Consider the following 21,706-nt stretch of genomic DNA (forward strand, 5'->3'; position numbering starts at 1 on the left):
TGTAAATAGTGTGAGCCGTGTCTTCCCCGTCCATGGCCACCAAGATTTTGGTGGTCATGGGATTTACTCGTGTGACCTCTTGTCTGTCCCTGGCGGCATCCTCTTCTGTGCAGGTGCTGGGCAGTAGTTGCACAGTCTGTTCGTTTGTTGTGTGATCGGTGGCACCTTTACACAAATCAGAGGGAGTGAGCATTCGGCCATGTGGAAAACGGCCCTTAGGCTTTGTAATCAGACTAAACTCCTTTTCACTTTTGGTAGCTCAAAAAAAAAAAAAAAAAAAAAAGATTCTCCCTTTAAGACAACCTCACATTCCACTCCGCTGTAGTAGATGAATCATTGAAAAGCTGACGAGAACATGATCTTAATGGTCAGATCAACCAAGGTCAAGGCAATACAAAGGAGGAGCTTATTATCTGTATTGTTGAATCAGTGAGTCATCTGCTTCCTTCTAGATGTAACACCCTTTCTTCCTCAGCAGGCATATCAAGTGCACTTGAAAGGATAGAACGAGACTACTGCATAGCTCACCAATAATTCATTAGCCTGCCTATACGAGCTGTGCATTGCATGGCAGCCGAGCTGCAGAAAGCTGGGGTAGTGCTGCTGAGAGTTGCGTGTTAGAGGGTCCTTTCAGGTTTGTCACCCTCTCTGACCGGATTCTTTCACCAGTTGGCATTCTCTTCCCATCTGTTCTTTTGTCCCAGTTTTAAAAGACAAACAACAGCAGGCTGGGTTAAAAGGTGACTTCCTCTGCTCCAGAGTTAAGCTATCATTAGCAGCTGCTTCCCAGCTACCTGCCAGATTGATTTATGGAACAGTATAGGGGAGGGGATGGAGCTGTAGCCTTCTATGAGCAAGAATGGCTGTACTTACTCCACAGGTCTCGGTTCATATGAATTCTAGCACTTCCAGCTCGAAGGCTAGTCCTACAAACCAGTGTGCCCTTAGTTGTACATGGGCTGTTCATGCTCTGTCATGGTCAGCCAGTATACTTCTATTTTCAGTATATTTTCTTGTAATTGTGCAGACACAAAATAAACTCCCCATTAAATGTGGCCTGTTTGATCAGGAGGAAGTACAGCGGCATCTTTAAAAGGTTAAAACCGACAAATCACCGGATCCAGATGGCATACAGTTGGCGCTTAGCAAATGTGGTGCCAATATGTAAAAAGGGGTCTAAAACAGAGCCCGAAAACTATAGGCCGGTAAGTTTAACATCTGTTGTGGGTAAACCGAATGTTTTCTAAGAGATGCTATCCAGGAGTATCTCGATCAAAATATGCTTATAAGGTTTCAGCAGAAAGTGTTTCATTTCCCTGCAGCGCCACCACAGGTTATGTCATCTATGAGAAAAAATGTCTGCTCTCACAGAACAGCCCCGCAGTCACCCAATCAGGCCATTTTAGTTTTTTTTTTATGTAAATCAACTGGCCAGTTGATCAGTCTTGCTCGGGTAATACGGTGGGCTCACATGGGAGTAACTTCCTTTTGCATAGACTTGCCAGCTGGACCGGTAGCCAACTATATCTGTAGCATATCATACAAACTGACAAATTGCCGCCCTCTTTTTTCACTTATTGACGGAGGGCACTTTTGAAAATGCCTGCGTTTTGCTCTTGTGATGCTGGTGGCGGTCGTTCTTCATGCCTCAATGAATTTGGTGTTTGGTGAAGATTCCACAGTCAAAGTCCTATACATCTCCAGCCTTGCTCCTGGACTTGTGAAATTTCAGCCCTATTGTCTTTCCCTACTAAAGCCGATGAAGCAACTCACTGTTCTGTGTCTGTGGAGCCTTTGAAGCACAAGGCGGCGATGAATAGCGCAGTGTTCCCTTATGCAAACAGTATGAAAAGTAAACTTGCAGTGGGGCAGAGCTGGCCTTTTTGTGTGTGTGTCAGACCAGAATTTTGTTTAAGTCACGCACAAGATCTTCAAAGAAATGTCACCCTAAAAACCAGTAGCTTGCACTGGCAGAAGATATTAGTTTTGCTTGTCTAGGCGACACTGTCGTTTACTACTTCTTCTAAAGGAGTGTTCTGGTTATAGAACGTTATCCCCTACCCACAAGTCCTACCGCTGGGGTCACCATATTACGGTGCATGAAAGCTACGGAAACAGCGTAGCACAGCAAGCTATACCGTTTCCGTAGCTCTCATGCACAGCAATGGGAGCTATTGAAACAGCAGCGCGCCGGAGCGCACTGCTGTTTCCCAGTCGGGACGCTGTTAAGGCGAGATGAGACGACCTCTTTAAATTTAATACGTCACTCCTTGCTGCTCTAAGTGTGCCCACACCCACTAAGTACCGCTTTGCTGTGTTCCGATTGAAGGTCTGTGGTATGCTAGAACGCAGTGCTTTCCTGTGGGTGCTGTTCATTTCTAACCGTGGCGTTCTGTCGGCCGTACTGACGGATGGTGGCAGCGTTGTTTGTGGATGTGTTGACTTGTTTCGGCAGGTCACCTCGCTCCTTGGTAGCCTAATGCGTTAGCAAGGGTGAAAGCGGATTTCCCTCTTACAGGTCCCATCCAAGGTTACGGGTGAAGTGACTGCCAGAGTGCCCCTCGTGGCCTGTCATATTGAACGCGTGCACATTTGTGACACCTCCGTTGGGCTGGTATGCAGCCATATAACTTTTCATGCCGTATGGAATAGCACAGTCTTCTAAGCGATTTTTATACAGTCTCATCCTGTAAAAAAAAAAACGTATACTGTGTGCTATATGGGATCTGATGGACTGTATGTATAGTGGCATCCATCAGGGGGTATACATTGGGAAATCAACCCCAACGTATACCCCGACAGACACTGAGAAGGCAGAACATACCTGATACTGCAGCGTCTAGTATACGCAGATTATTTGTAGTCTGTGCTGAAGGATTTCCTGAAGGTGCAGGAAATTATACAGGATCCACAGTCATGTGAAGCAGGAAAGGGTGTCATCCAGTCCCATTTTGCATCGAGAGCCGGTTTGGTTGGTGGATTCCGGGAAGAGACGATGCAAGGATTATGTTTTCCACAAGACTGTTTTTATTTGCTTAGTGCGAACTGCACAGGGCTCTGTACGGAGCTAAAGTCAAACCTGTAAAGTAATACAGCACAGCTAGGACCTAATAAAGAGCTACTTGTGTCGCCTCCCAAAATGCAACGTTACACCTGTCCGTGAGGGCGCAACTCTGTCAGTACACCTACTACACGCCACCTCCATGGAGTCATGTAAGTTGGCTTATTCTCCATAGAATAGGCCTGTGATGGCTAACCTCCGGCTGTGGTAAGACTCCCAAGATCTACTCTCGCTAGGCTAAAAATGAAGGGAGCATGCTGGGAGTCGTAGTTACACCGCGGCTGGAGTGCCGGAAATTAGCCACCACTGGCCTATACCAATGATGGCTAAGCGCTCCAGCTGTGTGGTGGAACTACGACTCCCAGCATGCTCCATTTATTTCTATTGAGTTCGGAGAACAGGCAAGTAAATGTGCATTTTGGGAGCTATAGTTTTAGGCTGCTTGCTCACATAGGCCAAGAGTAGTATGCTCTTGATTAAAGGGGTTTTCTGGGATCTGATTGGTGGAGGTCAGACCACCGCCGATCAGCTATTACAGCAGGCACTGGTGCTGGCGGTAGCGCTGCAGTTTTCTCGCAGGTTACCCTAGGCCCCGTGTCATTACATTCATCGGTCACGTGGCCTAGGCGCAGCTCAGCCCTATTGAAGTGAATGAGGCTGAGCTGCAATACTAGGCTCAGCCACTATGCAATGTATGGCGCTTGTTGAACAGAGAGAAGACCGTGGCGATGATCAGCGGGGGTCCCAGGTGTCGGACCCCCACCCCCATTGACTTACAATGATTTTCATACCAGATCTGTTTTGTTCAGTTTAGATTTAATACAGCCGGATCCGGACGAAACTGATCCGGATGTATTAAGTGGCACTGATCCAGTTTTAAGATTTCTCTGCCAGAATACCACAACAAATGTGCGAAACGAGCCTGAGACTACACTTGGTTTTTGTGTGTTACCTTGGAAACAGAGATCTGCATAGGAGCTGTGGACACAAAACGGTAGTATATTTTTAATCGACTGCTCGCGGCGGTACTTTATTTTTCATCTTGGGCACATTGAGACCTAACAAACTGGTTGGGAAGGTTTTCGATATCGTCCAAGGGTTCACAGAGTAACAGAATCAATCACTTGTCGATATAGCAAAGACAGTTGTCAGGATAGTATAAATGTCCATTGGAGAGTTGTCGGGGACACTTATATAATGGATTCTGCTGGTAGTAAAATGTCTCAACAAGAGGATTGCCCGATTCCTATTCCTCGACACTGGCCCTGCAGAATATCCCAGTATACAGCAGTCGTGACTACTCACCCATCCTATAAAGTATTCCCACATAAAGCTGGTTTCTGACTGCAGATGGAATCCGCATCTCCGGCTCCAGCAGGCAGCACTTGTTATGTTACTTGTCTTTGTTTCTATTAGCTCTCTTACCAAACATCCTGTTTTCTTCAGCAGATTTTTTTTTTTTTTGCTGATTCCAGTTTGTACTGTTTTGGCTTCGGCAGCTGCAGTTTTTTCGGAAAGTGACCTGAGTCTATGTGATGGAGGCTGCAAGAAGGCTGAGACTCTCGACTCTAAAAAGCAAAATGTGTGGCTAGAGGGTGCATAGGTACCCTCTAAAACATCACCCCAATCCACCCATTAAATATGAAGACTCTCTAGATGCAATTTGCATTGTGGTCTGCGTCGGCGCTCTTAATAAAGTGTTCTGTCTACATAGAAGTTCTGAACGATTATCAGGGAAACCGTAAAAACAATCGGTATGGCAACGTTTGTACAATTAAAGCTCGGAATATAGAAAGATTTTTCTGGAAAAAATAAATAAAAATTTGCGGGGTGAAAATATATGAATCCCTATGTCTAGGGATGGTGACAGTCGACCTGACCCAACTACTCTGTTTTCTTTGAGGGAATATTCAGACAGTATTTTCAGGTCTTGATTGAGATTAGAGATGAGTGAATTTCATGTTATGAAATTCCTTCATGCTTCGTCTGGTGGTAAAAGGTGAATTGCGTTATTATGGATTACGTTACCACGGACCATAACGCAATTCTATGACGGAATGCCTTTAGAGGCTTTCCGTTATTCATTCCGTCATAATAGAAGTCCATGGACTGCAAAATGAATCCGTCCCGTTTCCGTTATGCAGGGGAGTCCTCTCCTGCACAACGGAAATGGGATGACGATGCCGAGTCAAACGGATCAGTCCTGACCTACAATGTAAGTCAATGGGGACGGATCCGTTTTCACTGACACAATATGGTGCAATTGAAAACTGATCCGTCCCCCATTGACTTTCAATGTAAGTCAGGACGGATCCGTTTTGACTTAGACTTTTTTTTTTTTAAAGAATAATGCAAACGGATCCGTTCTGAACGGATACAAGCGTTTGCATAATAGGTGCGGATCCGTCTGTGCAGATACAAGACGGATCCGCACCGGACGCAGGTGTGAAAGTAGCCTAACTTGGAAGATGTGTGAAGAAGTTGAACCAGACGCCTGATTTCAGTGAAGGTCCTGGATAAATTTGGCGACATGAGGTCCCGTTGTGTGTGGCGATGTGAAGGTGACACCCTGTGCAGGCGGCGCACACAATTGCTGCGGAGCAGTGGATGCTGGCCCGGTGACAGCGGGATGATTGACAACTTCCTGTTAGCAGATTAGAAGCGCTTTTCAGTGCACAGAGCGGCGGCGGTGGCCAGAGAGGGAGTCACGGAGCTATAGGAATGCTGGAATCTTTCCTCTATGTACACATTGCATCATTGTATCCAGCAGCCGTGTGCGCTCTCTAGCCCACAAAACTAAACTGCACTCCCCAGTTGTGCGGAAAGACTCTCCGACATCTGGAGCTTGGAAAACAGTCTGCCAAGTGTTACTGAGCTGCAGCCGCCCTGGGCTTTACATGCAGGATTTCTGCAGAGAAAACCTAGTTCAGATCCATAGTCCTCCTGCAGACATCTGGGTTGTTGGGTGATGCAGATGTTGCAGGGGTGTTACTAGAACGGGTGCAGGTACCAGAAGGTTGCAGCCGCAGTCCCTCGGCCCCATTTGAGGAGACCAGTATTATGAATGATGCTTAATAATGGGAGGCCCTTTACAGATTTAGGTTACACCACTGCCTCTTTGTTTAGACAACTGTTCTGGGTTTTCTTAGTTTAGGAAGACAAGTGTAGCGATTTATGCTACTTTCACATTTGCGTTTTTGCTGGATCCATCGCGGATCAGCAAAAACGCTCCCATCGCGATAATACAACCGCCTGCATCAGTTATCAACGGATCCGGTTGTATTATCTCTAAAATAGCCAAGACGGATCCGTCTCTAAAACCATTGTAAGTCAATGGTGGATGGATCCGTTTTTCTTCCGTGTCAGAGAAAACGGATATGGCACCATTGACTTATAATGGTGAGTCATGACGAATCGGTCTTGCTCCGCATCCCAGGACGTGCGCTCAAAAATGTTGTTTGCAGCACTTTTGTGTGCGTCATGGGAACCAATGAAACGGAACAGAACGCTTTCTGGTGCACTCCATTCCCTTCAGTTCAGTTTCGTCCCCACCGACAATGAATGGGGACAAAACTAAAGCGTTTTCCTCCGCTATTGTGCCCCTATGACTGATCTCAATACCGGAAAGGGAAAACGCAGATGTGAAAGTAGCCTTAGTGACGATTTTGGCTCCAGGTGGAAACTGGGTGCCCAATGAATGCAGTGTCACTGAGAAACCTTAGGCTCCATTCACGCGTCCGTGGTGTGTTGCAGACCTGCAAATTGCGGATCCGCAACACACCCGCCCGGCACCCCTATAGAAACGCCTATTCTTGTCCGCAGCTGCGGACAAGAATAGGACATCTTCTATCTTTTGCGGAGCTGCGGACCCGAAGATGTGTGCTGTCCGCATCCATTCCGTCCCCATAGAAAATGAATGGGTCCGCACCCATTCCGCAAAATTGCGGAACGGATGCGGACCCATTTGCGGACGTGTAAATGGAGCCTTAAAGCGTCATTCGCGGGTTTTGCAGGCTGAGTCGATCAGTTTTGTCTGCAATTGTGTTCAGTGTTTCCATTCTTTCCGTCCGGATTGCGGGCGTTGTTCAGGTGTGAATCAAATCGGAAGAATAACAATCTACATCTCCTAGCTGCCATCAGTGAAAAAGGCATTTCATCCAGATGCCCCCGTTTTTTCATGCAAAATTCATTCATTTCTATGGAGCCAGGGCTGTGTAAAAAAAAAATAATAATATAAAAACGCACAATATGGGCTCATGCAAATTTTGGTCCCCAATGCATGATGGATGCAGACCCTTAAAACTTGAATGGGTCCCTGATCCATCCGCCAAAAAAATAGAGCACATTCTCTATTTTTTTTTTTCTTATTGTTTTTCTTTTCTTTTGCGGTAGTTCAGTCCGGATGCTGTGCGTTCACTACACGCATCGCATCCAGTTGGAAAACTCACTCGTGTGAAAGAGGCCTTTCATTGCTAGGAATGAAATCTGCCTCAGAAATCCGATGTAATATCCGCCTTTGTCCCTGATGATGCGGTGAAATTACTGGGACACGAGCAGAAAGTCCCACCATGGAGAGGATAAAATAGAGGCACAATCTGAGCACCCATTCTTAAAGGGGCTGGCCTTAAAGGGGCTATTCCATTTATCTGATACGGCTTGCAGAAATAAGGCACAAGACCTGCCGTGTGTGAAGGCGCCCTTATACATCTAATAGTTGGCTAATTCCAGCTTCTTTAGATTCTGCAGTAATCCCCGATTGACCTACACGGACAGAGTAACGCACAGTGTGAACGGAGAGCAGCCAAGGACGCTGTGTTCCAGCGAGGGGCACTTTGGTGGTGAGCAATGCGATTCCCATTGGGCCAGCGAGCTGTCGGTCTGGTTCAGGGCACCGTGAATATTAAAATATCTCGTGTTCCACTTGGCATTGTTCAGTCAAGCTATTTCCTGTGGTTTAAAATCGTAGTACAAGGATATTTTGGGCATTTCGGTTGCATCAGCTGTTGCCTTCTATTTTAAGGTCTGCTCCAAGTGAAAATACAGGGCGGTGATCTCAGGCATCTATAAGTGACCACTGGCAGATCTTAAAATACCACCTCTGCCTGCAGTGTGGGAAATGCCTGCGTCGAGCAACTTTTAGGAGTCGCCGCAGACTTGTTTTTCTATCATTCTGAAAGACGGCCAGTCCCGTAGACGTGTAACGCTACTGGAAACCAGTGATTTGCAGGTCATCTGTTTTTAATGCAATCTCTTTGGGTTGCGGTGCTTTTTTTTTACTTTTTTAGACTTAATGGGGCAGCCAATACATATTGATGACCTATCCCTAGGATAGGTCATCAGTATCTGATCGATGGGGGTCCAACTCCTGACACTCCCGCCGATCAGCTGTTTGAATAGCGCCACCTCCTCTTCAAACAGCTGAGCAGCAGGGGTGTCGGGAATCTGATCCCCACTGATCAGATATTGATGACCTATCCTCAACACCTTTAAAAGAGCTGTCCTTTTTTTTTATTTTTTTTTATTTTTTTTTATTTGAAGCATAAGATCCACACTCACCTGCTCCTTACCACTTTGTTCTGGCTCCCTGCCTCTGTCAACGTCTGGAAAAACTGAATATTGTGCGCTACTGCAGCCACAAACTGGTCTCAGCGGTGGTGTGTTCTCAAACACAGGACCCAGCAGTTATATGTCACTTGGGGACACATCACTGCTGAGGCCGGTCATTGGCTGCAGCGGTGCACCTGACCCCATCTACAAGGATGTTGACAAGATGGGGACCAGAAGACCAGTGAAGAGAGGCAGTGAGCTGGAACAGAGCAGCGTGGAGCAGGTGAGTATGGATTTCTCCACAGGTATTCCAGGATTTTAACCCCTTAAGGACTCGGCCCTATTTCACCTTCTGGACTTGGCCATTTTTTGCAAATCTGATCACTTTAAAACGCTTTGACTTATCCAGGCCATTCTGAGATTGTTTTTTCGTCACATATTGTACTTCATGACACTGGTAAAAGGAAGTTAAAAAAATTTCATTTTTATTTATAAAGAAATATCAAATTTACCAAAAATTTGTAAAAAAAAAAAATGCAAATTTCCAAGTTTCAATTTCTCTACTTCTATAATACATAGTAATACCTCCAAAAATAGTTACTTTACATTCCCCATATGTCTACTTCATGTTTGGATCATTTTGGGAATGATATTTTATTATTTGGGGATGTTACAAGGCTTAGAAGTTTAGAAGCAAATCTTGAACTTTTTTAGAAATTTTCAAAAACCCAATTTTTAGGGACCAGTTCACGTCTGAAGTCACATTGCGAGGCTTACATAATAGAAACCACCCAAAAATGACCCCATTCTATAAACTACACCGCCAAAGGTATTCAAAACAGATTTTTACAAACTTTGTTAACCCTTTAGGTGTTCCACAAGAATTAATGGAAAATAGAGATACAATTTCAAAATTTCCCTTTTTTGGCAGATTTTCCATTTTAATAATTTTTTTCCAGTTACAAAGCAAGGGTTAACAGCCAAACCAAACTCAATATTTATGGCCCTGATTCTGTAGTTTACAGAAACACTCCATATGTGGTCGTAAACAGCTGTACGGGCACACGGCAGGGCGCAGAAGGAAAGGAATGCCATACGGTTTTTGGAAGGCAGATTTTGCTGGACTGTTTTTTTTTTTACACCATGTCCCATTTGAAGCTCCCCTGATGCACCCCTACAGTAGAAACTCCAAAAAAGTGGCCCCATTTTAGAAACTACGGGATAGGGTGGCAGTATTGTTGGTACTAGTTTAGGGTACATATGATTTTTGGTTGCTCTATATTACACTTTTTCTGAGGCAAGATAACAAGAAATAGCTGTTTTGGCACCGTTTTTATTTTTTGTTATTTACAACATTCATCTGACAGGTTAGATCATGTGATATTTTTATAGACCCAGGTTGTCACGGATGCGGCGATACCTAATATGTATACTTTTTTATTTATTTATGTAAGTTTTACACAATGATTTCATTTTTGAAACAAAAAATCATATTTTAGTGTTTCCATAGTCTTGAGAGCTATAAATTTTTCAGTTTTTGGGCGATTACCTTGGTTAGGGTATGATTTTTGCGGGATGAGATGACTGTTTTATTGGCACTATTTTGGGGTGCGTGTGACTTTTTGATCGCTTGCTATTACACTTTTTGTGATGTAAGGTGACAAAAAATGGTTTATTTAGCACAGTTTTTATTTTTTATTTTTTACAGTGTTCATCTGAGGAGTAATAGGTCATGTGATATGTTTATAGAGCCGGTCGATACGGACGCGGCGATACCCAATATGTATACTTTACTTTTTTTTTTTTTTTTTTTTCTTCTATTTTTCCCCTATTTATTTTTTTTTTTTTACTTTATTTGGGGAAAAAGAAGTTTTTGTTTGTTTTTGTTTGTTTTTACTTGAAACTTTACATTTTTGTGGGGGAAAACTTATTTTTTCAACTTTTTTTACACTATTTTTTTTGTCCCACTTTGGGACTTGAACTTTTGGGGGTCTAATCCTTTACAATGCATTCCAATACTTCTGTATTGGAATGCATTGGCTGTATGAGTAATACTGTGTGTATTACTCATACAGCTTCCGGCCTGTGAGATCCAGGGGGCTGGATCTCACAGGCTCGTCACCAGAAGGCAGCGCAGATGCCTCAGGAAGGCATTGCGCTGCCTTCCATGCCATCGGGTCCCCCCCCACAGCCCCATGGGGACCCGATGGCACCACCGCCGCACCAGGTAAAAGCCGCAAACCGCAGGTGCCTGCTCAATGATTTGAGCAAGCACCTTGTTCCGATCACCTTGTTCCGACCCACCGTACAGATGGGTCCCTAAGGGGTTAAAGAATCCTGTGCATCTTCTTTGTATTATAGGACTGAATACATTTTAGATTTATTTATCTGTAAGTGGAGTTTTGCTTTGGAAAGCCACAAGACACGACCGTTGTTTTATTCCATGTCCATTGCGCCGTTTTTCGTGATTTTCTGCGGACCCATTGATTTTTAATGGGTCTGTTGAAAACTCTGCTAATGCACTGTTTGCCATCCGCATCCGTGATCCGTGGTTCCAGTCTGTCAAAAAAATATAACCTGTCCTATTATTTTCGCGGAAAACGGATCGCGGACCCATTCAAGTCATTGGGACCGCTAAAAAACGCGGAGGCACACAAGATTGTCATCCGCGTCCGTGTTTTCCTATCATTTGCTTAGACTTTTTTTTACATTCCTTTTATTTCTGGTGGTCCTCCAAAAATAAAGGAAGACACACGGAAACAAAAACGGAACAACTGAACCCCATTTTGCGGAACGGAACACCACAACGGTCGTGTGCATGAGGCCTTAGTTGGATATGTTTTGGTCAATCTGAAATGGAAAAAGGCCAGCTCTACATCCAACATGAAAAATATTGCGGTAGCAGCAGTATTGCCATTCCTAATAATACAAGATCTGCAAATCCTTTTATACCCAGGTCTGGGAATCTTACAAGTGGCATACTGACCTGTTTCAGGGAATTGGTGCCTGAATCCTAGAGGCTGGGTCCCATTATAGTCAATGGTCTCCGGCGGTGAAAGGCAGTGTCCGCCAATGCCAGAATATTTTAACTGTAGTGTGAAACTAGCCTAATACACTCATGTGGAAAGCCCAAATTCTGCTCTATTACGTGATGCTGGTTGCATTTTAATGACTGGTTCCCTTCAAAAAGAATTAAACCCCAAATTACAGCATATTTTAAGCCCTGTTCTTCCTGGAAATACCTCCAAAATGACCCAAGGCAAAACTGCTGAACCCAGCCTAAGCTTCTACTCGGAGCAGGCATCATTAATGCAGCTTGCCGGTTGTGAGGTTTTTCTCGGAACGCAGGACAGAATGCAAATTAGATGCACGGCCTGGAAGTTTTCTCTAGTTGTAGTCGTCTTCTATATTTATTCCAGCCTAGGAAATCATCCAGTGAAAACTACGTGTTGGCGCATTGAGGTTATTTTAGATAAAACCATTCCTTGTTTACCAGGAGCGCAGCTATCATTATGGATGGGGGTGGATGCTTCCTGGTCTCTGCTGGTGGCCCGGGCCTCAGATGTTCTTCTAAATGATAGCGTTTCTGGAAATGCAGGCTGTGATTCATAGTTTGCAAGCTGCAAATGTCGACCCAACTTCTGTTCTCCTGGCTCTTTGATAAATGCTTGGAATGTGACTGCATTCTCCATGACTGGTATCTTAAAAGTCGTCATCACTCATTTTAAAATTGCAGAAATGCCTGGCTGCTGAAAATGGGGGTCAAGTATGTGGGGAATTAGTGTTTTGAGATGGGCTGTTTTGCCATCCAGAAGGAGTAGTCTTCGGCCTGTGGTTGTATGACCCTTAATTAGTGACTGCTTCAAAGCATATGGGATTACATGGAGGATGTCTTAGGCCCCCTTCACATGAGCGTGACGGATTAGGTCTGGATGCGCTCAGGGAAACTCGCACCATTTTGCAAGCAAGTTCAGTCAGTTTTGTCTGCAATTGCGTTGTTTTTTTCCGCACCGGTGCAATGCGTATTGATGCGTTTTTCACGCGCGTGATAGAAAAACGGAAGGTTTGCAAACAGCATCTCCTATCAACCATCAGTGAAAAACACATCTGGAAGTTTTTCACTGAGGCCCCATTCACTTCTATGGGGCCAGGGCTGCGTGAAAAATGGAGAATATAGAACATGCTGCGTTTTTCACGTAACGCAGAACTGATGCGTGAAAAAAAACGCTCATGTACACAGACGCAATAAAACGAATGGGTCCGGATTCAATGCGGGTGCTATGCGTTCATGTCACACATTGCACCAGCGCAGAATACTTGCTCGTGTGAAAGGGGCCTTCTTACCCTCTTGTCTATCTATCAAATGCAGTCACACCACCTGATTGGCAGAATATATTCCTGAAAAAGGTTCAAAGCCTTACCAACAGCTCCCTTACCAGGCATGTAGGTTCTGATCCATCAGAACAGGGCCCGTGCGCTTCAGTAGAGGGTATCTCCACTTGACCTCACTAGGTTCCCATTTCTGATGCACTGAATGTGTGATGAACAACAAAGCCTACAGTGTAATATAGGTAGGCATGCAAGTATTGTGTAGTCAGAGGGTGGACCTTCAGAATCCGTTGACCAGCTGAGCCCAATGTACCCAAGTCTTATATGGCGGGCAAGACTATTAATGCAATATTTTTAAAAAAAGAAGGGGGATCCTGGATGCTCAAAACCCTAATTAGTTGTTACATGTTATGCTTTTTCATATTCTCTTGTAGTTTGTGGTGTTCTTGGATGCCTGCCTTCCTTGGGAGATCACTTCGGCTTTTTTTCACATTGTGTCTTGTGTCCATTTACTGTATGTGCCAAGAAAGTTCTTTTGGTGTATCCATTAAAGGGGTTTTTGACTGCCAGCACCCCCATTAATCCGCTTTTTGAAGAGTAGTGTTGAGCGAACTTGTGTTTTAAGTTCGGCGTCTAAAGTTCGTGTTCGGGTTATCGAAGTATCCCGTTATGGATTCCGCTACCATGGACCATAACGGAATTTAGAATCCATAACGGGATACTTCGATAACCTGAACTCGAACTTTAGACGCCGAACTTAAAACACAAGTTCGCTCAACACTATTGAAGAGGCCACAGCACTCTTGAGTGCTGCAGCCGCCTCACAGGATACCAAGCACAGTACCTATATATACTCTAGCAGCTGTGCTTGGTATTGCAGCTCAGGCCCCTTCACTTGAATAGGACTGAGATGCATGTAGGCCATGTGACTAATGAATGTGACGCCAACGGCCTAGGAAGAGGGCACTTCAGCCTCTTCAAACAGCTGATCAGTGGGGGTGCCAGGTGTTAAGGCTCCCATTGATTTGGTCTTGATACTTATCCTGAGGATACATATATTATTTGTTTACCTTAGGAAAAAAAAACTTTCAATTGAGTGCCATCCTTTCCCCAAAAAATAAAATAACTTGCAGTATACATTTATTGGACCCCTCTGTGGGGTACGGTGCAGTCTGTTGTACAGTTCCATGCACCTAAAAACTGAAATTCCAACAGTGCACAAAAGAACCCTTTTTTGGTGTCAATCAGTGTTTATCAAAAAGCACTGGTTACAATATTAAAGGGGTTGTCCGGGTTTTTTTTTTTTATTATTTTTTTTTTATTGTTGACTTATCCTCAGGGTATCAGATCGTCAGGATGAGGCTGAGCAGGTGTAATTACATCTCAGCCGCCCCATTCACTTCTATGAGCTCCTTCATAGGAAGAAGCCGTCCCATGGAAGCGGATAAGATGGCTTGGTTGTAATTACACTGCTGCGTTTGCGACAGTGAGCAGGTAAACAATGAAGAGAAGGCAGCGCTCACACAGAATCTGACCCTCACCGATCTGATATTGATGACCAGTCCTGAGGATAGGCCATGAATATCAATAAAGCGGACAACCCCTTTAAAGCTGCTTTTATAGCTAATTTATTCAAGTTGCAGGACTTTTCAAATGTTTCCAGCTCAAGAATGTGATTCATATGATGCAATTTTTTCTTTTCTTCAATTTGCAGACTGGTACAGACAGCTCCTCAAACTCATCACAGAAGAGAGAGGCACCAGTGAGGACCATCTCATCGCCTCTGACTGGTGGTGGTTGCCGATACAGCACCGTGAGTCACATTGATTTCTACAGCTCTGAACACTATCCTCCAGAACAAGTAGGTATTAATATAGTTTAGAAATGAATACAACTGTCTACATAATGGAAAGGTCCACTGTCGGAATTTATTTTTATTTTTCAAATTCCATCTAAAGTGAAGCCACTTTTCAAATTGTTTAAATAGCTTTGTATCCACAGCTCCTAGGTTGCCCTGTGTCTCCATAGTAACAGACTACAAACAAACCCAGTGTAGTCTGATCCTGCAGTTATACAGACCACTCTCTGTCCTTTTCTTACTTGGATAAAGAGGTTATCCGGTAACTCCCGGCACCCCTGACAATCGGATCTTAGAATAGGCAGTCGCTCTGTGAGTGCTGCGGCCTCTTCCTAGGCCATGTGACGTCATTGTACATTGCTGACATGACCTAGTCGCAGCTTAGCCCCATTAAAGTGAATGGGGCTGAGCTGCAATACCAAGCACAGGCGCTGTGCTTAGAGAGTTGCCGGGGGCCGGCTGCACTCATCAGAGTTCCAGTAAGCGCAGAGGCTCCCTGAAACAGCTGATCGTGGGGGTGTCAGGACTTTTGACCTGAGGAAGGTCATCATTATCCATTCCTGGGTAACCCCTTTTTTAAAAAAAATTGAGGTACTCATGGATGTCAATGTAGCTGAAGGACCAGTCTTAAAGTCTGTTACCAAGGAGACATAGGTCTGCATAGGGGCTGTAGGCACAACACAATAGATATTTAATTACCGTATTTTCTGGCGTATAAGACGGCCGGGCGTATAAGACGACCCCTAACTTTTCCGTTTTAAAATAAAGGTTTTGGGCTATACTCGCCGTATAAGACTACCCCTGAATGCCCAGCCCTCCCTGTCTTCGAGACGATCTTCTCCAGTCCAGGAAACTGACTGGGATCTGTGGATGACACTGTTATGGGGAGGGGGATCTGTGGATGACACTGTTATGAGGAGGGGGATCTGTGGATGGCATTGTTATGGGAGGGGGATCTGTGGATAACACTGTTATGAGGGGGATCTGTGGATGGCATTGTTATGGGGAGGGGGATCTGTGGATGGCACTGTTATGGGGAGGGGGATCTGTGGATGGCATTGTTATGGGGAGGGGGATCTGTGGATGCATCCACAGATCCCCCTCCCTATAATAGTGCCATCCACAGATGATCCCCCCCCCTCCCCTAAACACTGCCATCCACAGATCCCCCCCCCCTCCCCTAAACAGTGCCATCCACAGATCCCCCTCCCCTAAACAGTGCCATCCACAGATCCCCCCTCCCCTAAACAGTGCCATCCACAGATCCCCCTCCCCGACGCTCACAGGAGTACATTTATAAACTGTAATCCTTAACTTTAATCATCGCTCATCTCTTTATTTGGATACCTTACTCTTAGCTCCGGTAACAGCAGGCAGTCTGGGCGGCGCTCACTCACTGACGTCACGCGCCTGCACCGCCTAGTGGGAGGAGTAGGCACATGAAATCAGTGATTACAGTTTATAAATGTACTCCTGTGAGCGGCGTGGCCCTGTATATTCTAACCCCCAGGCAAGCGTCCCCGTCACCATGGGAACGACTGGGGGTTAGAATATACCATCGGATCTGAGTATACCCGGCGTATAAGAAGACCCCTGACTTTTGAAAATAATTTCTAGTGTTAGAAAGTCTTCTTATACGCCGGAAAATACGGTAAGTGGAGTTTGTCACCAACTTATCATGTTTTACACTGCTTATATTGCGTTCTTGCACACGCACGATAATAACTGTACCTTTCTTGTTTTTGTCCAATTTTGTAAAGCTGCAGAAGCGAGCCCTCATTTGCATTAGGGATCGACCGATTATTGGTTTTACCGAGATTATCGGTTTTACCGAGATTATCGGCCGATATTCAGGATTTTGACAGTTATCGATATCGGCATCTATTTTGCCGATATACCGATAACGTATTGGGAACACAGATCGCGCTGCTCTCAGCGCTCTCTGTGTTCCCTCCGCAGCACAGGGGAGAAGGAAGCAGTGTCTCCTCCCCCTGTAATGCTGCTGCCGCCAATTAGAGGAGAGAACACAAGAGGAGGGGAGGGGCTGTGGCCACCGCTCCACCAATGAAGATAAGTCTCTCAATCATTCATACACAGGAGGTGGGAGCTGGCTGCAGAATCACATAGCCGGCTCCCGACCTCTATGAGCAATAGCTGCGATCTGCGGTAGTTAACCCCTTAGGTGCCGCGGATCGCAGCTACCGCTCAGAGGTCGGGAGCCGGCTATGTGATCCTGCAGCCAGCTCCCGCCTCCTGTATATGAATTAATGAGAGATTTCTCTTCATTGGTGGCGCAGTTCTCCCCCCCAAGCCCCCCAGTATTAATCATTGGTTGCGCAGTGCGCCCCCCCATCCCCAGTATTAATCATTGGTGGCAGTGGCCACAGGATCCCCTCTCCCCTGCTCCTCCGATCGGAGCCCCAGCTGTGTAATCCTGGGGCTCCGATCGGTTACCATGGCAGCCAGGACGCTACTGAAGCCCTGGCTGCCATGTTCAGCTCCCTGCTGCTGTGTGCACAGGGCAGCAGGGACAGTGTGAGATCCTATTCACCCTGATAGAGATCTATCAGGGTGAATAGGACAAGGGTTCTAGTCCCTAAGGGGGCTAAAAGTTAGTTAAAATAAAAAAAAAAAACACAAATATAAAGTATAAATGAAAAAGAAAGATTTACAAAAAAATAAAAATACACGTTAACAATAAACATTAACTTTCAGCAGATTTGTGTAGGAAATTTTTTTTTTTCAAAAATGAAAATTCCCAGAATATCGGTATAAATTATCGGCTATCAGCCTGAAAGTTCACAAATTATCGGTATCGGCCCTAAAAAATCAATATCTGTCGATCCCTAATTTGCATGTTATTATAACTTCGTAAGTGCCCAGGGGCAGCGTTCTTTCTGCAAGTGCCCAGGCCCCTAGGCGTTTTGCGCACCTAACTCTGCCCCAGTGTTTTGTCTGGACAGCCCTTTCATGATGTGTGTAGTGTACACAGTTCATTGCCAGGCCTGGATACGCGCTCTTCGATAACCACTGAGGGCATCGGCTTTATTTGCAGCAGTGCTCATGCGCCAGCTGCTGGCGCAAAATTGGCAAAGATGGAAGAGGTGGAGCGGGAAGACAGCAGCTGCAATGTGGTTGTCTGAGTGCACATGCCCGGGCCCAGCAGTGAACTGTGCACGTGCGGGAACTAGAGTGGTTCATGTAACATCATGAAAGGGCTAGCGAGACGATACACTGGGGAGGAGTTATGCGTGCGAAACGGCCGGAGGCTGGGCATTGACAGCGAGAACACCGCCCGTGGGCACTTGCAAGCTCTCATGTGCATACCATTATAACCTCGTTTTTGCAGCTTTACAGAATTGACCAAAACAAGAAAGTTACCATTATTCTGGTGCCTGTGTGTGCAAGAACGCAATGTAAGCAGTGTAGAGGATTATGTGAAGAGTGTGTATTTATTGCAGCTTTATGTCCAGTGGTTTTCTCATTTTTTTTCCTTTAAATGTCTGTCTCTGAGGACTATACTTCTCAAAGATGGCTTCCTAACCAAGGTCTACCTCTTTCAGTCATTACCTAGACCACCTCGTCATGTCAGCTTTCCAGATGACGATGACGAGATTGTCCGCATCAACCCAAGGGAAAGAAACTGGCTCACCGGTTATGAGGATTACCGCCAGGCACCAGTCCAACGCAAATACTTGGAGACCGAGAACACGGACTCGTACGTTCGGTTTGCCAAAAACGAATCTTCAAAACACGATTACAACTATCCGTACGTAGACCACACAGACTTTGGCACGTGCAAGGACCTTAAGGGCCCCGTCATAAATACACAGCCCAGCCGATGTAAGTCCAGGAGAAAAGATGGCGAAAGGTCCAGATGTGTATATTGCAGAGACATGTTTAACCATGATGAGAATGGCCGGGGCAAATGTCAGGATGCTCCAGACTCTGTCCGAAACTGCATCCGTCGGGTCAGCTGCATGGGATTCGCAGACTGTGTCCTTTACCACTGCATGTCTGACTCGGAAGGAGACTACACAGATGCTTGCTCGTGTGACACCAGTGATGAAAAGTTTTGCCTCCGGTGGATGCTGCTCGTCCCTTTGTCAATCATTGCCCCAGGCATGTGCTGTTACCTCCCTCTTCGAGCTTGTTATACCTGTGGTGTCATGTGCGGGTGCTGTGGCGGCAAACACAAAGCAGTGGGTTGACCGGGTGCAGGGCCAGGACGTTCTACCATGTGTTTCTGTTAACTGTTTGCTAAGAAGCGATTTGGCACGAAACACTCCCACCAATATGGGTGCCAGGGGCCCAAGCTTCCGAGCTAGCTGCGCCGAGCCACAAGAATTTCAGTGGCGGTTCGTAGCGAACTCGCTTTCAGCTTGGAAAGCCGTATTACTAAACACGTAACAAGGCATTTAACCTGAGCTAAGCTGTGTGAATGGGATGTGGACATGTCTATTCTGTCGAGCCGTTTCAGCCGCGTTGCGTCACCTGTAAATAGTCTTGGCACTTCCAGAGATGTGGTATGCAAACGCCATATGAGAGAAAGGAGGGTTGGACAGCCCTGGAAGCAAAATGGTTAATGTTAAACTAATTTTTTAATCTGCAGCCAGGTATTCTGTGCTTATAACCTAGGGTAACAAGAGTACCATCATGCAGTATTGCTCTTTCTCTATTATGCCAAAATCCAATTATTTATACGTATGTAGTATTTGATGTCCATTACCATTTCCTTCAGTTTTAGTTTTTTTTCGCCTTTTCATACTTTAATTCGATATCCCCGCTTTTTCTTAATTTATAAAGGATTAATTGCTACAATAGAAGAACATCAACACTCCCTTCAGTTCCATGGGTCGTGGATGTTGTCCACATATCATTGCAGTCATGATATACGCTCTCCTTACAGTCCCTTTAATAATCCCGGTGACTATAGAGGTTGACAAAGTTGTTTTTTTGTTTTTTGTTTTTCTTGTTTCTTATGGAAAGGGAATGGAATATTTTACTAATTTCCTAAACATGTTATCCATTTTTCTTCCGGTTTATTTGATTGTTCTGTTCTTTTCCATTTGCTCCGTGTGCTTGTATGGGGGGTGTCTCTGTTGTTTTTGTTGTGTTTTTTTATTTTCTTGCCCTACCAAACACTACACTTTTGGATACGGTAGTATAAGTTATGTTGCAGAAAATAAAAATGGCAGCTGACAAAAAAGAAAAAAGCTATTGTAGATAAAACCTGTATTCTGCTGTTTTGTATATTTCTCAGATATTTCTCAGCCGCTCGCTCCTTCCTGAAGACTCGTGAGGCGGACCAGAATTAAGGAGACCCTTAAGCTGGTGTAGCCAAATTACTTGTTCTTATATTAAGAGAATGTGTTACTGTTCACAGTTCTGTATGTAAAAATGTACTTCTGTCGACAGCCTGTAAGAGCTTAGACTTTTTTTTTTCCCCCTTTTTTTCCTCTATAATCTGGAATTTTCCTTACATCCACTTTCCTTTTGCATCGTATTTTGGATGCACGTGTCCCACCCCTTTTACACTAGGAAGATTTCTGAAAAGTCGCGCAAAGGGAAACTGTAGCGTGACGGCCAACCATGTCATGCCTTGGATAAATGAAAGCTGGGATTTTATTGGTTGCTGTGGGCAATGGCTCCTGTTTCCCTTTGCGCCTTTTTTTTATGCATTTTGCCTTTTTTTCTCTTTGATTAAATAAGCACCACAAAGAGGTGTAAGACGGCACAAGGTGCGTTTTTTTTTTTTTTTTTGTGATGGCCAGTCTAACAGGTCCCTCTTTCTATTCTAGACAAGCTCCTTGTAGTTTAAGACACTAACTTGTAAATACTTGCCTTATGATAACGGTCCAGCATACAACGATACTACGGATTTGCTTTGCACTGTCTTTGCTGCAAAAATTTTTATACTAAGAGGTTTTTTTTTTTTTCCCTGGCTTTTCCGAGTTCCCTATGACTCTTTGCCACCACATTATAGCGCAGTATAGCACTTTTGTAATCTGCCTTGGGTTGCATTGGTGGCCAAAAGATTAGTAATGAAGTACAGTCTGGGTGTACAGGGCTGTCTGCTGGATCGCCATAATGTCTTCTCTGGTCTAGGTAATGTTGAGTGGTTGCTCAAAAGTGAAAGACTTTTTGTGTCCTCGTGTAATGTTCTGGACATGGCTTTGTGTCTAGGGTAAGAAGCACTGGGGTGATTTAAAGGGCATCTGTCAGCAGATTTGTACCCATGAAGTTGGCTGACCTTTTACATGTGCGCTTGGCATCTGAAGGCATCTGTGTTGATCCCATGTTCATATGTGCCTGCATTACTGAGAAAAATGATGTTTTAATTTATGCAAATGACCCTCGAGGAGCAATGGGGGGGCGTTGCCGTTATACCTAGAGGCTCTGCTCTTCATTTAACTGCCGCGCCCTCTCCACTTTGATTGACAGGGCCAGACAGTGAAAACATCATCATACCTGGCCCTGTCAATCAAAGTGCAGTGGGCGCAACAGTTGCAGAGAGAGCAAAGCCTTTAGGTGTAACAGTAACGCCCCCGTTGCTCCTAGAGGGTCATTTGCATATATAAAAATTTCATTTTTACAGGTACAGATGAACATGGGACCAGCACAGATGCCTTCAGCTGCCAAGCGCACATGTAACAGGTCAGTCAGTGTCATAGGTACAAATCTGCCGACAGATGCCCTTTAAGGTGTACCTGCATGGTGGATAGGACCAGAATATGATCACCAGTACGACAGGGACTGCAGAACTGGTTGGAGATATGGAAATCTCTAACCTGTGAGCCATGTAGAGGACCGCAGGTATCTTCCCAGTTATTGATGGGGGGGGGTCCCAGCTCATAACCCCCAAACAATACCATCTTGCCCTGTCTTAATGCTCACTAAAAGTGAAGGTG

At 45.0% G+C, this 21,706-nt stretch overlaps 1 protein-coding gene across 1 annotated transcript in view; it reads left to right on the forward strand.

Annotated features, from left to right (window-relative positions):
- Nucleotides 1–21,102, forward strand: part of SPRED2 (sprouty related EVH1 domain containing 2) — a 91,874-nt gene extending 70,772 nt beyond the window's left edge. Inside the window, exons 5-6 of the mRNA XM_040430105.1 lie at nucleotides 14,652–14,798; nucleotides 18,359–21,102. Of these exons, the coding sequence (XP_040286039.1) occupies nucleotides 14,652–14,798; nucleotides 18,359–19,006 (795 nt within the window). The 3' untranslated portion in view covers nucleotides 19,007–21,102. The remainder of the gene's footprint in view (nucleotides 1–14,651; nucleotides 14,799–18,358) is intronic.
- Nucleotides 21,103–21,706: the final 604 nt, after the last annotated feature.

The sequence above is a fragment of the Bufo bufo genome, chromosome 4, assembly GCF_905171765.1.
Source record: "Bufo bufo chromosome 4, aBufBuf1.1, whole genome shotgun sequence".
NCBI lineage: Eukaryota > Metazoa > Chordata > Amphibia > Anura > Bufonidae > Bufo > Bufo bufo.